Genomic DNA, 13641 nt, shown 5'->3' with positions numbered 1-13641 from the left:
TAACCCACAGTTTCAACTTGCTACAGTTGTTTTACGATACGCTGTAAAAACTACATAATATCGAATGATTTAAAACTTTCTGTGCATATATGTGCCTTCAGAGGTTTATGTGAAGCCATTACGAGTCCGCCGGCAGCAACGCGCCGCTATGACTTGTAAAATGTTGCTTTTTAATAGTTGCATAGTCATTCTTGATGTATCAAATAACGTAGCTCTTGTAGTACATTACGAAATATACATTTTCATATACGTTAGTTTTGCGAAGGGTTGCTACGCAACACGTCCGTTTTAATAATTTCTAAATAGCGTTTGTATTTTTTTGCTAGCTTTTTTAAAGTGCAAAGTCATTAGCAAGAAGATCAACAATATCTGTTATTATTTCCTCTTTTCTACAACTTACATAGCACTGCTGGCTCTTCTGTGCAGTAGCTGCAGCAGGCTGCCGTCCGCGCCGGAGGAGCAGAGACTGCGCGAGCGCGCGCGCCGCTCCCCCTCGCGTTCGCTGCGCTCGCGCCACCGCGCCATCAGCGACTCCAGGCACAGCATCGCGCCACCATCGCACACCATCCGACCCCCGCCGGCACCACCCTCCTCCCAACACTTTACACATAAACCGAAACACCTAGACTTTTTACAACATTCCGTGCCCTTCCCCCGATACGTCCCTCTGTTTATTGCCCGCCTAGACCGTAACTACCGACACATTTAATGGTCTGCCTCGACTACAAACGTACGTGACTCACTCCGAGTACACAATGTCGCGTTTCTTATGCATTAAAACTGCATCACTAGCCCGAAACTAAGCACTCAGACGAGCTATCGTGTGCCGTAGTCTTATATAATATTTAATATAAACTTTTTAACTTCACGCTCATATTTTTCTTTTATGTTCTACGTCGGACGAAAGTTTCTTTTCGATTTTATAAAGGACGGACGCCACCTCCGATACGGCGCAAATTAAAAATTCACGGTAACAATTAAAACTTTGTTAGTCCGCTCTCATAAGTTCGAGATGCGCCACTTCACGAACAAAGTTAATCACGGAGTTTATCATTGGTAGACGGTGGACGATAAGTCTGGCTTACACGGAGAAACAATCGCATTAGTAAATGGGGCAAAGCCGTTACATCACGCGAGGAGGTAGGCCCGGCGGTAAGTTTGTGACACCGGCGGAAAGTGCATGAGAAGAGATTTGATGAAGGGGAGCACTCATAATCCGACGTGTTATCGGTGTAGTAGACGGGGAGAGACGTCGGGATGTTAAGTGAGAAGTTTCCCGCCGGTGCGCGGTCGGCGAGCGTCCGCCGGGCGGAGTGGTGTCGCGTGGAGCGCTACTCGGCGACTGAGCGGAGCGCAGTACTACGACCGTAGCGCGTCTACGTCGTGGTCGGCCAACGTTGGCGACGTCTACTACTTACTTACACTACTTATAGCGCACACTCTAGTTTGTTTGACGTGCCTCACCGCCCAAACTTCTATTGAGAAGTTTTGCTGTTATAAATCATGAGCGGTTTCATAAGTGTCAGTGTAACTAGTGCGTGAAATTTAATCTCCGCGTTAATTGCGTTCATTAAAGCTTACAGGTAATGTGCTTCCGAGTATGGACGGTTGGATGAAAAAGTTGCGGCATTACGACAACTACGTTTGAATACCGCTTATATTGGTATTAATGCACAAATAATGAACTTTTCAGGAACAGCTGATGGTATTTATAAAGTCGTCCAAGTAAATCTTACAAGAATATTTCCTAAACATTTGTTTTGCCTCAGGAGAAACAAATGCTCTAATACTATTTGAGAGCTGCTGGGCTGATAACTGGCTTACTTACAGTAACATTGACACCTAAAAGCCATCTTACGATCGTGGGTGTAAATAAACCCACTCATGGGAAATCCAATAAAAAATCTTTCTCGTTAAGTCAGTCGTTGCATAAGCGCCCTATAAAAGGTATTATATACTTTGTTTTGCCTTCTAAATTAAGTTTGTAAAATTACCTACCTACCTGGTTAATGTGCAATCTGATGTTTTTTTTTAAAAGCCTATAAATTAATAGACATGGGGACATCATGAGCCATGCCTTTGTTTTTTTATTGTCCAATTGCTCTATCTGTTAAATAGACTGGATATATTAGAAGTCTTTTCTGTTTACTTGCATTATAAAATATATCCACACCAAATCCACTTTATAAGTCAAATTAATAACCTAAGCTATAAAAACCATTAATGTTTAAACTATCAGTTTCACAATGGACAAAATCTCTCACTCAACTCAAAGCCACGTGACTGAAGGCTAGCAAACAGTATTTCCACTTTATTCTAAAACATATTTCAATCAAAGCGTCTCTCGTTCTAGACTTTAGCAAACTATAAAATGTATTCAGGTATCTCGGCACGATCAGACTGTTAGCAATTGCAAATTAAAAACGTGCCTCGGTCCCCATCAAATGACTACAGGCATTATTGAGTGCTATTCGTCGACTAACAAACAAATAACTCTGTGGATTGTATTGAAACACGTGTATCGTACCTCTTAGCAGTAGATTCTTTCAATAAAATAAACACGTGCCTTCTATAGAATATGTCCCTGCGGTTGACAGATTGGAAAACCTCAAAAGACCTTAAAATAAAATTTCATTTATGTCACATCTAATGAAGCTTTAAGACTCAATATTTCGGCGCTCGTCAATATGTACGGGATTATTTTAATTGACTTCCTATTCAATTAGGAAACGTTAATGTTATGAAAGATCATTTATCCGGTTTGTTTTCATAAAGTATAAAGGCCTACTTTTGAAATATAATAGTGTAGAATGTGAAAATTAGATAGAAACATATTATAAACGTTATCATTATATATATCATCATTATTCATCATAGAACTACAGGTTCAGGTTCAGGAACTTACGGTGGCAGTCATGAATACTTTCTATCAGAACAGAACCTACATCAACGATGAAGAAAAACACCGTAAAATAAAGAAATATATTACATGGTGATTCTCAAAATGTTGGTTCTTCCGCGTGTTGGGAAAACTTAGACCCAAAGAACTAAGCTCATGGTCTGAAACACACTGCAGGTTATGGACAAATAAATTAAATAAAATCTCTCTCTGTCAAGTCTGTGTAATGTAGGACGCAAGTGGTACGAGTAAGTTCTAAAGCGGACCCTTCACTGTTAAATATCGTAGCGTCCTGCGAAACTTTAGGTAACTAATCACGTACAACGGCTCTTGGCACAATTAATGGCATGGTTTTGACATTGCCATACAAATTTTGCTCGGGGTGTTTTGGTAACGGAACCTGCGTAACCATTAATAAGGTTTTGTAGGAAAGACCTTAAGGTCATTTTAAAACCAGGCTATTGCATTATTTCAAAACAAAATAAGGCCTTGATTGTAATTAGTGGCATTTTTCTATATCTATAAAATTCTAATTTTGGGGAACTAACAGTTAGTTCTGGTTAAGCTTTGTATCGGAGTGTCTGTAAGCTTTTTCGGCTAAAAACAGACAGACAACTAGACAGACCAACATAAACATATTTTATGCTCGATTAATGTCCGATAAATAATTATATTACTCGAAAAAATATTTTAATAATCTTCAATATTTTCAGTATATGAGGATAGCAAAATGCATTAATACATACGATGCAAGTATATCTATACTTTCAGTTCAGCAACATTGCGTACACTTAACTTACGCATAAAATCTAGTTTCACCACATAGTGCGCTGCAGATGTTTACAATGTGGACTGCCGGGTCGTGTCAATGCACGCTTTATTCGCGGACCCTCGCCAAAACTGGCGGTATCTATCGAAACCTGACGTCACGCCTATAAATGGTTCTTGAACTAGTGACGTTGTACTACTTTGAGCGTTTGTTTACTATGGTGTATAAGTAAGGACAGCTTGTTAGCACACGGTAATACTTTCCTTGGTAAAGATGCACTGGGACACGCATTTCTATGGCTACATACGAGCATCTTGACCGAAGGTTGATCAAATTGTAAGCATGAATGCAGAATAAAGGTAAATAAAAAAAATTAAAATCTATGTAGGTGTGTATGTGCCTACGTTGAAAGTATTGTGCTACATAGTGAGGTTCGGTATCCTAAACTAGAATATAAATCTAAAGGAAAAATCTTTTATGGAAATCTATGAAACACCCGATATTAGATATTTTTTACATATTTATAGATATCAGAAATAGAAACATATAGCTTCAGGCGGAAACATCCAAACCCTTTCTCCTTCAGTGCTTTTACATATAACTTTATTATAAGCTCGCGTTTCCGAAACCAAATAGGTCGATCCGTGAGGATTTGTATGCTCTCTATATAATACTACTATATAGTACATAAATATGGAATATACAAAAATTGGCCACCAAACGGGGTCACCACAGGAAAATATGATCCATTCGACAAGTCGCTCGGAACTTTCCGAATGTCAGTGAGATTTATTGCATTGGCGTTTGACTATTGATAATATTGAATGCATGCTCTTGCCCACGACTTCGATTGCGAGGGAAGATATCCTTATTTTCTGTACTTTGTCAACTATGTTCAAAGGTACATCTTTATATTATTATTTTATTTATTTAAACTTAATCCCTGAGGCATTCTCTCAGAGTCTTCCTTAGGCTGATGCAACGATAATTATTAGGGGCCAGGTCTCCGCAGAATGAAGAGTTCAATTCAAAAACTAATCTAGGATACTATGATTTTTCCTTCAAGTAAACATAATTCCTGGCACCTTTATTATATAGTTTAAATATGTCTTTATCTCCCAAAGCCTCGACGAGAAACGTACAGAGAATAAATCATTGAGTGTTTCAAGTTGATCAGTCAACTTGAATAGGATACTGGATTAAAGCCTAATGTACCGAAACGACTGTGTTAACTAAATTGTTCTATATCTATATTTTAGTCGTCAAGCAAGGAGATTATATTGTCCTTTATAATATGTCAGAATAATAAAAGATATTCGCGATTCATGTAAGGCATTGAACTGCAATAACGTTATTATCGTATAGTTGAATCAGTTTTGCGAATGGTTACCGATCAGCCTGAGGTCAAAGTTTTTTAACGACTGATAGATTTTACCTTCTTTACTTAAGCTTAAAAATAATTACAAGATAATTTAACAAAATATTTTCGAAAATATGACCCCAAATTTTCTGTAGCCGTTGAAAATTTTAGATAAATAACCTTTATAATCCGGTAGAGGCACCCGGAAGGACGATGCCGACACTCGCAGTTCAGTGATCAAAGAGTAAAGTTACGTAATACGCTGTAAGCATACAGCTTTTTATCACCACCTATTATTTACACTTCCGGGTTATGGATTCGGGTTATAGGGTAAAAACGAGGTTTTAATATGCGACGACAAGCCTAACGAGCCTTTTCGCAGATGTTGTATACTCACTCAACATAATGAAGTAGGTAAACATAAATATACTAAAGGGAACACAATGTATTTTTGATAGAAAATCTTTGCAAGCCTCATTAATTAGTGTTTCACTATTTGTATTTTTACGCAACTTTCAATGAAAAAAGTGTATAGAACTTCGTTTCTTCATAGATTTTTTCATGACAACATATTTTTAAAGAAAATGTTAGTGATAACAGCTACACACGCATTTCGGGAAGCTATAAATGTTAAGATACAAACTATTTCCGACACGTAAGGGCGCTATATGGCAGGCACTAAAATGCACGCAAGTAGGTACCGAATTATTTTACGACAAACGTGCCTTCGAAATTTCAATGTGTTCTTATATGTATATAAAGAATTAATTTGCAACATACGCTTACGCTAATTTCAGAAATGTTAATTTGCAAACGTTAAACTGATTTTGATGTTTAACGTAGAAAATAATTTTGTAGAAATATAATACTCTGATTGACGATATGAATATGATGATTTGGAAAACTGTCACTGAAAACAGAATTTTCAATAAACTGCTATCTATTTTATCAACACGAGGGACGAAGAGATATAAATATCCTTTACTTTCTGTTCATAGAAGAAAATATACATCACCCAAGAATTTCGAATCATTGGCTTACTTAGACTGCCACAATATACTCGTATGTAGTGGAGCGAAGTGGAATGGAATGGGTTGACGTCACACTTTGATGTTCATTCCTTGGTCCACAGCATTCGGCATGATTTCAGATTGATGTGGAATTGCCGCGAGTATACGTAATAAAACCCCTTTTACGCTGCCATGTAATAGAATTCGCCTTTGACAAAGTACGGGAGGAAAACAAAATGTAATGTGTAACGAATATTGCGTTGTAGGATTACGAATGAGTTTGCTGGTGTGTTTTTATTGTTGTTTTAGTGCGGTTTGTTTCTTTGCGGCAGATTTCAGCAAAAAAGCTGAGACGAAAAAGAGAAAAGTCTTCAAAAGATTAAGGAAAAGGACCCTAATAGTCAGCAAACCAACCGACGCGATTTAATTGTGAAAAGATTTTTCGCGAATTTTTGATGCGCGATATACCTAATATCTAAAGGTGCCTCTCGTCGAAAAGTTTTTCATTTGGTCTCATTGATTATGTTTATATAGCAGTTTATTCAACGCTGTTCACTTTATGATACAGTTGCAATTAATGGTAATCACCTCTTAACATTCTGTACAAAAAACACTTTTTAATATTTTAGTGCAAATTTAAGTAAGTAAGCATAAACTATAGTTTATGCCAACTTACCATTACTTATCATTTAAAAATGTCAAATTTCTCATACCCTCAACAGAAATGATCTCAAGTGACTGAAGTTGGCAAACAATTACGAGAGAGAGCCGATATAACTCAAACACTAAATTTATTAGGCAACAACAACACACGCTAAACACTTAAATTGATGACGGCAGGTACGCCATTATGTTACAGTTAGAAGGAAATAAGTCGAGTAATAATTGTTACATACACATATCGCATCGGTGATGCCTTGCAAAAAGGTCAGGTGCGTAGTACTCGTAACCGGCGGTCCAGTATGACAAGATATGAATGAAGCAAAGGAAGTTTGTAAGGATCGTATCAAGTCACGTTATCTGGTCTCAGCCTACCCTTATGGGAAGAAGGCGTGATTACAGTATTTTTGCACGTATACATAAAATTACGCCTTATTTACATTTGGGTAGGCAGAGACCACAGGGTCGTGCAAAACACTGCAACTTTATTCTATTGAGGTCATGAAACTACAAAACGAAATTTCAAAATATTTGGCGAAAAAAGTCAAATTCTTTGTGCTGAGAAATATGGTAATAGATTTAAATACCTTTTTATATTTAAACGTCTAACTAAAAATATATTATCCATTATCTGGTCATTTCTAAATGTCAGTGGTTTCTGAGTAACTCCGCAACATTTATCTCATGCAGAGCAAACGTTTGCACAGTAATTAGCGCGCGTGGGTGCTCAATGAACTCGCTGCTACACTCACAACTTGCCGGAATAACCACGATAATTTAGAAAACGTAATGCTATTACTTATTTTCGTTCACTTTTCAGTGTTAAATATTATGAATACGAACGAATTGTGAAGCACTACTGAACATTAATGTTTCTGTTTCAAAATTCAAGTTAATTTTGTAGCGTAAGTAGCACTTACGCATTAAAATTTAAGCATACTTTTGTGTTTTGTCTCTTCTGTGTATCATGCAGTATCGTAGCTAACAAATTGGTACACAATTCTCCTGACATGAAAAATCTAAGTAACTTTGCTATGAAATGCCTATTTTTTAATTAAAAAATACTCATTTTTATTCGTTTCATTACCTACCTACTCATTACTCATGACGTCATAATTATTTTCCTATGATGTTTAAAAACGTTACAAGTTACAAAGTAACTGTTTTTTACCGTATATTTCCAATGAGTGGGCTCAAAGATGCTGTTACACGTTGGTGTACGAAAATGTAATAATTTCTAAGAATGTTACGTACATTGTGGAAAATCAAAGGAATTCTTCTCGTTTAAATATTTGGTCTACCCACTAAAGAACACGTGTAAAGAATTCAATGAAAACCTTAATAGTAGGCTTGCATAATCTTCGAAATACGAATCATTGATGGATTTTGCACTAGGTACTAGAAGACCTATTGCGGTCGCTTAGCTTCGATGGTTAACAGACACCCCAATCACTGAAACTACAGGACCAATTACGTAAATTAATTCCTGTTTTATTATGTTTGGAAATAGTGAAAATATCAAGACAGTAGATCTTAAAAGTACAATTGAATTAAAGCAAGCTTGCAATGATCGTAGCATGCTTCTGGTCTCTGCTTGCTTACCCTTCAAGGGACAAGGAGTGAAATTATATGTCTAGGAACTACGCGTGTATAAAAAATCGAAGAGACTCCAAGATCTATGCGGTTGTATCAAGCTTGCCTACAAAAATACATAATACATGTAAATGCCTGCGCTTGGTATCAATGTTATGTCCGGGTGGTTGCCGAGACTAGGCCTTGCCATCTCACATCTTTGTTTATTTAAAACACTCGCATATCTCGCTCCAGGCTCCTCTGAGAGAGTGCTATCCTAAAATGGGTTACGTATGGCCGTTACATCAGTTCCGAACATGTTTCGTGCTACCAAATAATTTATGTTTCTTACCAAGTTCTAGTGAGGTTTTTACTAGTATCATAATATTCTGGGTCTAGTAGGTATTTTCAGAGTCTTCGTCTTACATTATCCTGAATGTAGGGAAGGCTTTAGGTCAAACAGTCGGCAGTATTAATTTTTGTCACTGAAAATTACAGTTAACCGAAGTGAGAATGATGAGTGCAATAATTTTACATTTGGTTTTTGAGATTCTTACAAGATCCACCCAACACTTTGTTATATGTAAAATTAAACCTTCGCTTCGTAAAGATTTTATGCTATAGTAAGTAAATTAGAAATAAATAATATGAAGAAAACTAAACTGGTTACAAAATAACATCACGGTATGTCCCAAGAAATTGTACTACGTGAATAATAAATAAACAGAAAAAATACGACCTAAAGGATGTGCGTTCTACCAAAAATATACTCAACGGGTACAAAAGAAAATAATATAGGGCAATCCTTTTGAGTGGCTGAGTTGTCCCTTACAAATAGTTTCATTTCACTGACTGCCAAGCAATTATAGGTACCTACCTGTGTAGTTGTGTATTACTCGTATTCCTTTACAATAACAAGGTCAAATGGCCTTTGTTGCGTAAGTAGACAGACATATGGGTGGGTAGACAAAGTAGATGAAATAGGTTCACTTATGTTTAAAATGTCTGCTTTATAAAGAACCTATCTGACAAGTAGAAGGCGTTATGAGGGTGTTTTTAGTTTCCAATTATAGCTATAATTGAAAAATCCATTCTGGATGAAATAAAAAAGTCAGTTTTCAAAGGATGACGATAGAGTAAACTTTGGCTAAAATCATAAAATTGCGTTTGAATTTTAATATTGATCTGTACTTACTGCCTAAGTACCCCTCTATTTACAGCCTTAGAGTATAAATAAATTAGTTGATAAGCCATCATATAAATAAGTTGATAACCAAAAGTCTGAATCTACGGAGAAAAATTTAGAAGCAAATTGAAAATTACTTTTCCTATGCCAAAACACGTTACCTTGATTTTATTACACAACTCAATTAAACGGTCAAATTAAAACAAAACATTTACTTAATACAGCTACGCTTGCATTTATAAAGAGCACGTATGTTATAAACGCAAATCACTTCGCTCCATAACGGTTAGGACTTCACTTTGGTTGGTTACTGGGGTATATTGCATGAGACGATCCAGTCTGGCTGAGGTCCAAATTATAAGCAGTTCATGCACTCCACGGCACAAAGCTGTTAAAACTATAGGCCTCTTGTATTTTGGCTAATGCCTAGTCAAAAATATACCGATATAGGTACACATTATACTCAAGCACGAAACGCGACTAGACCCGAATAATTCGAATCTAATATTCTACATTTGCGGTGCTATGACTGCTGAGGATAGGAGTCCTTCGAACTTTAAAGTCATTGCTTATAAAATATACTTAGTTCTAGTTTATTATTCTCCGTAACGATTATTCTACCTAAATGTATAAACTTGTTAGTAAAAGGTAGGTAGGGTAAACCACCCAGTAGTCAGCCTTTTAGTGAAAATGTCAATTTGATTTAGCCATATTTTTAACATTTACAACTAGATGTAAAATCATTAGTCATTGTATGAAAGGTAATTTATTAAACTTTAAAAAAAAAATAACAAAATATCATATTCATAAGATTATTATGGAAAAAAACCACATTAAACAAAATATGGCACTTTTTACCAGTAGTCAGCCCCATTTCGCCAGTAGTCAGCCATATCTTACCCAGTAGTCAGCCTCTTACTTACTCAATACAAATGTTCTATTTTAAATATATTTTTATTGAAATCTCCAGGAAATAAAGCACATTTGCAATAATACCATGCAGTACAATTTATACATCCATTAATTTTTAACCCCCGACGCAAAAAGAGGGGTGTTATAAGGTTCGACGTGTCTGTCTGCGTGTCTGTCTATCTATGGCATCATAACTCCCGAAAGGATGCAGTGATTTCAATTTAGTTTTTTTAAATTAAAGGTGACATATGTGCGAGTCTTTTTAGACATGTTTGATGAAAATCGGTGGAGCCGTTTAAAAGTTGTAGTGGGTTAAAGTGGGGAGATTAACCGAATGTCTGCAAATTTACTCGGACGGGGTCTCAAATGGCTTCGCATGCTGAGAAAGCTGGTGGTGGGAAAGTCAGAATGGCTTAACCTAACCACCAACCTATAAAAAGTATGAAATCAAAAAATATATTGTGAAATCGGGGGTTTTCAAGATTTTAATTTATAGTTATTAGCACTTAGGTAATTGATTTCTAAATGTTTTCTAGTCAATCTTTCTTCACACGGTTCACAGCGATAAAAGTTTATGCCATCAAAAACATTCTGTAAAAACCTCAAGTCTCGCCGTAAAAAGTTGTGAGATCTATATAATACCAAGTCGATTAATCTATTTAGTCTCTACTTAAAGGACCTTCTGTCTTAAGTTATTACGTATGTTATTATCATGCCAATTTAAAAAAAATACCTTTAAAACAAAGAGACCGACCTGGTCATCGCATGATCACACTACACAGCACGACGAGAAATTAATGCTCCTGAAATGTTAATGGCGAATTTGTGTTTTCTTGCGATGACCAAGTCGATCTATTTGTTTTAAAGGTATTTTTTTTAAATTGGCATGATAATAACATACGTAATAACTTAAGACAGAAGGTCCTTTAAGTAGAGACTAAATAGATTAATCGACTTGGTATTATATAGATCTCACAACTTTTTACGGCGAGACTTGAGGTTTTTACAGAATGTTTTTGATGGCATCTCACTTCTTTTTGTAGAGCGAACATAAGTCCAATTTGTATGGAAAGACGTTTTTTTTTCATAATTCAACATATTTTCCTGTGGGAATGTTGTTCAGTTTCATGGGCTAAACACCCTTACCCACCCTTTACCCCCTCCCGTTATGCCTCATATAGTAGGTACCTAATTACACCTATTTATTTTATTTTCTACAGTAATAATAATTCATTAACTGCAAATGTAACCTTGTAATCTTATACATTTATATGGGATTACAAAGTTATTGTTGCAGTTGGTGTATTTAGAAAACTGGACCGAAATTAGAAAATATTAAATTTTTCCCATGATTAAGACACTAAACCCTATTTGTATTCTAAATTTTAAGCTTCTAAGTCTGCTAGAAGTACCTTAGACTTTTGATGATCGGTGAGTCAGTGAGTCAGTGAATCAGTGAGTGACAAAATTCAAAATTTTAACAAGTTGTCATTCTTAAACTACTGGTTCAATTTGACTGAAATTTTAAATATACCGTGTTTATACAATGACTAATTACTTGCTGAAAATCCAGGCTTCTTGTTTTATCCACAACGAAATTATAGGGGTGTCAAAAATAGCCCGAATTGCTTCGAGAAAAGTATGTTACGGCCGTGCCGCTTTTTTTTGCTCGACTTGCGGGGGCACTTCCGTGCCCCCAGATTTTCTGTTCCTTTATTCCTTCTGTTTCTCAACTCTCCCCAATCTACAAAAGATGCTCTCTTCTTCTATAAAACTATTTTAGCTTTCTTGATGTGTTGAAACATAAGTCAATGGTAGGCTAGGAAATAGAAGGTAGATGATAGAAGTAACTGGTATCATTCCTTTCTTTTCTCATTTCCCAAAATTCCTTCGTGTTTCGGAAGGCATGGTAAATTGTAGGTCCCGGCGGGCATTCAAGGATCTCTGGCAATCGTTGCCATTAGTCAGAAGCTTGAAAATCTGATAACCAGTCTTATGGTAGTCGTGGTATAGCCCAGGTAACTGGGTTGTGGAGGTCATATAGGCAGTTGCTCCATGTAAAACACTGGTATTCAGCTGCATCCGGTGAAACTGGAAGCTGATTCCAGCATATCGTGACCAGTTTCTTAGGGCAGTCATTTGTTTTTGGGAGTGCACTTAGTCTAGCTTAATGGTACGAGGCATTTGTGAGACTATTAAACGATTTCGGACTTGTAGTGTCATAATAATGTGTGAAATGCCAAGTACTCGACTCGTTTCCATGATTTTCATAACATTTTTGATCGCTACCATAGCACATGACAATTATTCCTCTTTATACAGATCTTTTGGTCTTTTTGATATGATACTATTCGAAAACAAGTAACTAAGTTTTGTGCCAACATAGCCGTCCACAAATTTGAACCTTAATGAAAGGATTTAAGACCCAATTTCATTTGGCAAAACTGACGGCCGACTATGGGATATGTAGGTCCAATGGTCGGCCTCATGAAATTCACTGACTTTATATGCGGCCGACTACTGGTAAAATACTATTTTTGTCTTAGAAGAGTTTAGCTCAACGCAATAGTTATGTTGAGAAGTATTCGCCCTGTTAATTTCAACCACATATATGAGAATTGCAAAAAAACCAGTAGTCAGCCACTCATGGCCGAGTACTGGATCAACTTCATATTTTGCAAACCCAATAGTCGGCCACGTTAATTTATAATACAAAAGACAAATAAAACGCCTGCAATGCATGATTTTATCGAAGATAAACTATTAAATACTAGCATAAAATATCAATTCGTTCCATATTGCATCAAATTCATTTAAAAACATGCCAAAAACTAAAACACGAATCCTTAACAAAAAAATAGCAATGGCGACGTTTTTGGTCATGTCTTTGATGGCAGTTCACAAGAATGAGTGTAACACGTCAACCTGCCATGCTATCGAATAGTAATTGTGCATATTAGTCAATAAGATTATACAGATTCGATTAATGATTATTTTATTGGTCTTTACTATTTTCTACACTAATTATATGGATATAAAGCCTGTAAAGGCTGACTACTGGTTGGGGGCTGACTACTGGGTGCTTTACCCTAGGTAGATACAGCTAGATAGTGTAAATACTTTGAAAAACCTAGCTTTTAGGTACCTAAACATGGAAAAACTTTACTTTCCAACCAGGTGAGTTTACAAGAACTTTTCTCCGCGAGTTTTTGTTTTATCTGGTTGACACGGACGTCCGCCTACACTGCCTACAAGCTGACCTACAGCCATTAT

The 13641-nt window shown here is 36.4% G+C and overlaps 1 protein-coding gene across 7 annotated transcripts in view; it reads right to left on the bottom strand.

The window, feature by feature from the left end:
- The window catches only part of LOC142984327 (GTPase-activating Rap/Ran-GAP domain-like protein 3), a 170592-nt gene that overhangs the window by 109673 nt on the left and 47278 nt on the right, over positions 1–13641 (bottom strand). For 5 of the 7 annotated variants that reach the window (XM_076131858.1, XM_076131882.1, XM_076131874.1 and 2 more), the window contains exon 1: positions 401–1351. The exons of the other annotated variants lie outside the window; for them this stretch is intronic. In XM_076131858.1, the coding sequence (XP_075987973.1) occupies positions 401–567 (167 nt within the window). In that variant the 5' untranslated portion in view covers positions 568–1351. Of the gene's footprint in view, positions 1–400; positions 1352–13641 lie in introns of those variants that run through there. 7 annotated transcript variants of the gene reach the window in all.

The sequence above is a fragment of the Anticarsia gemmatalis genome, chromosome 2 (assembly GCF_050436995.1).
Source record: "Anticarsia gemmatalis isolate Benzon Research Colony breed Stoneville strain chromosome 2, ilAntGemm2 primary, whole genome shotgun sequence".
Classification (NCBI taxonomy): domain Eukaryota; kingdom Metazoa; phylum Arthropoda; class Insecta; order Lepidoptera; family Erebidae; genus Anticarsia; species Anticarsia gemmatalis.
This window is presented reverse-complemented; position numbering and strand designations above follow the sequence as displayed.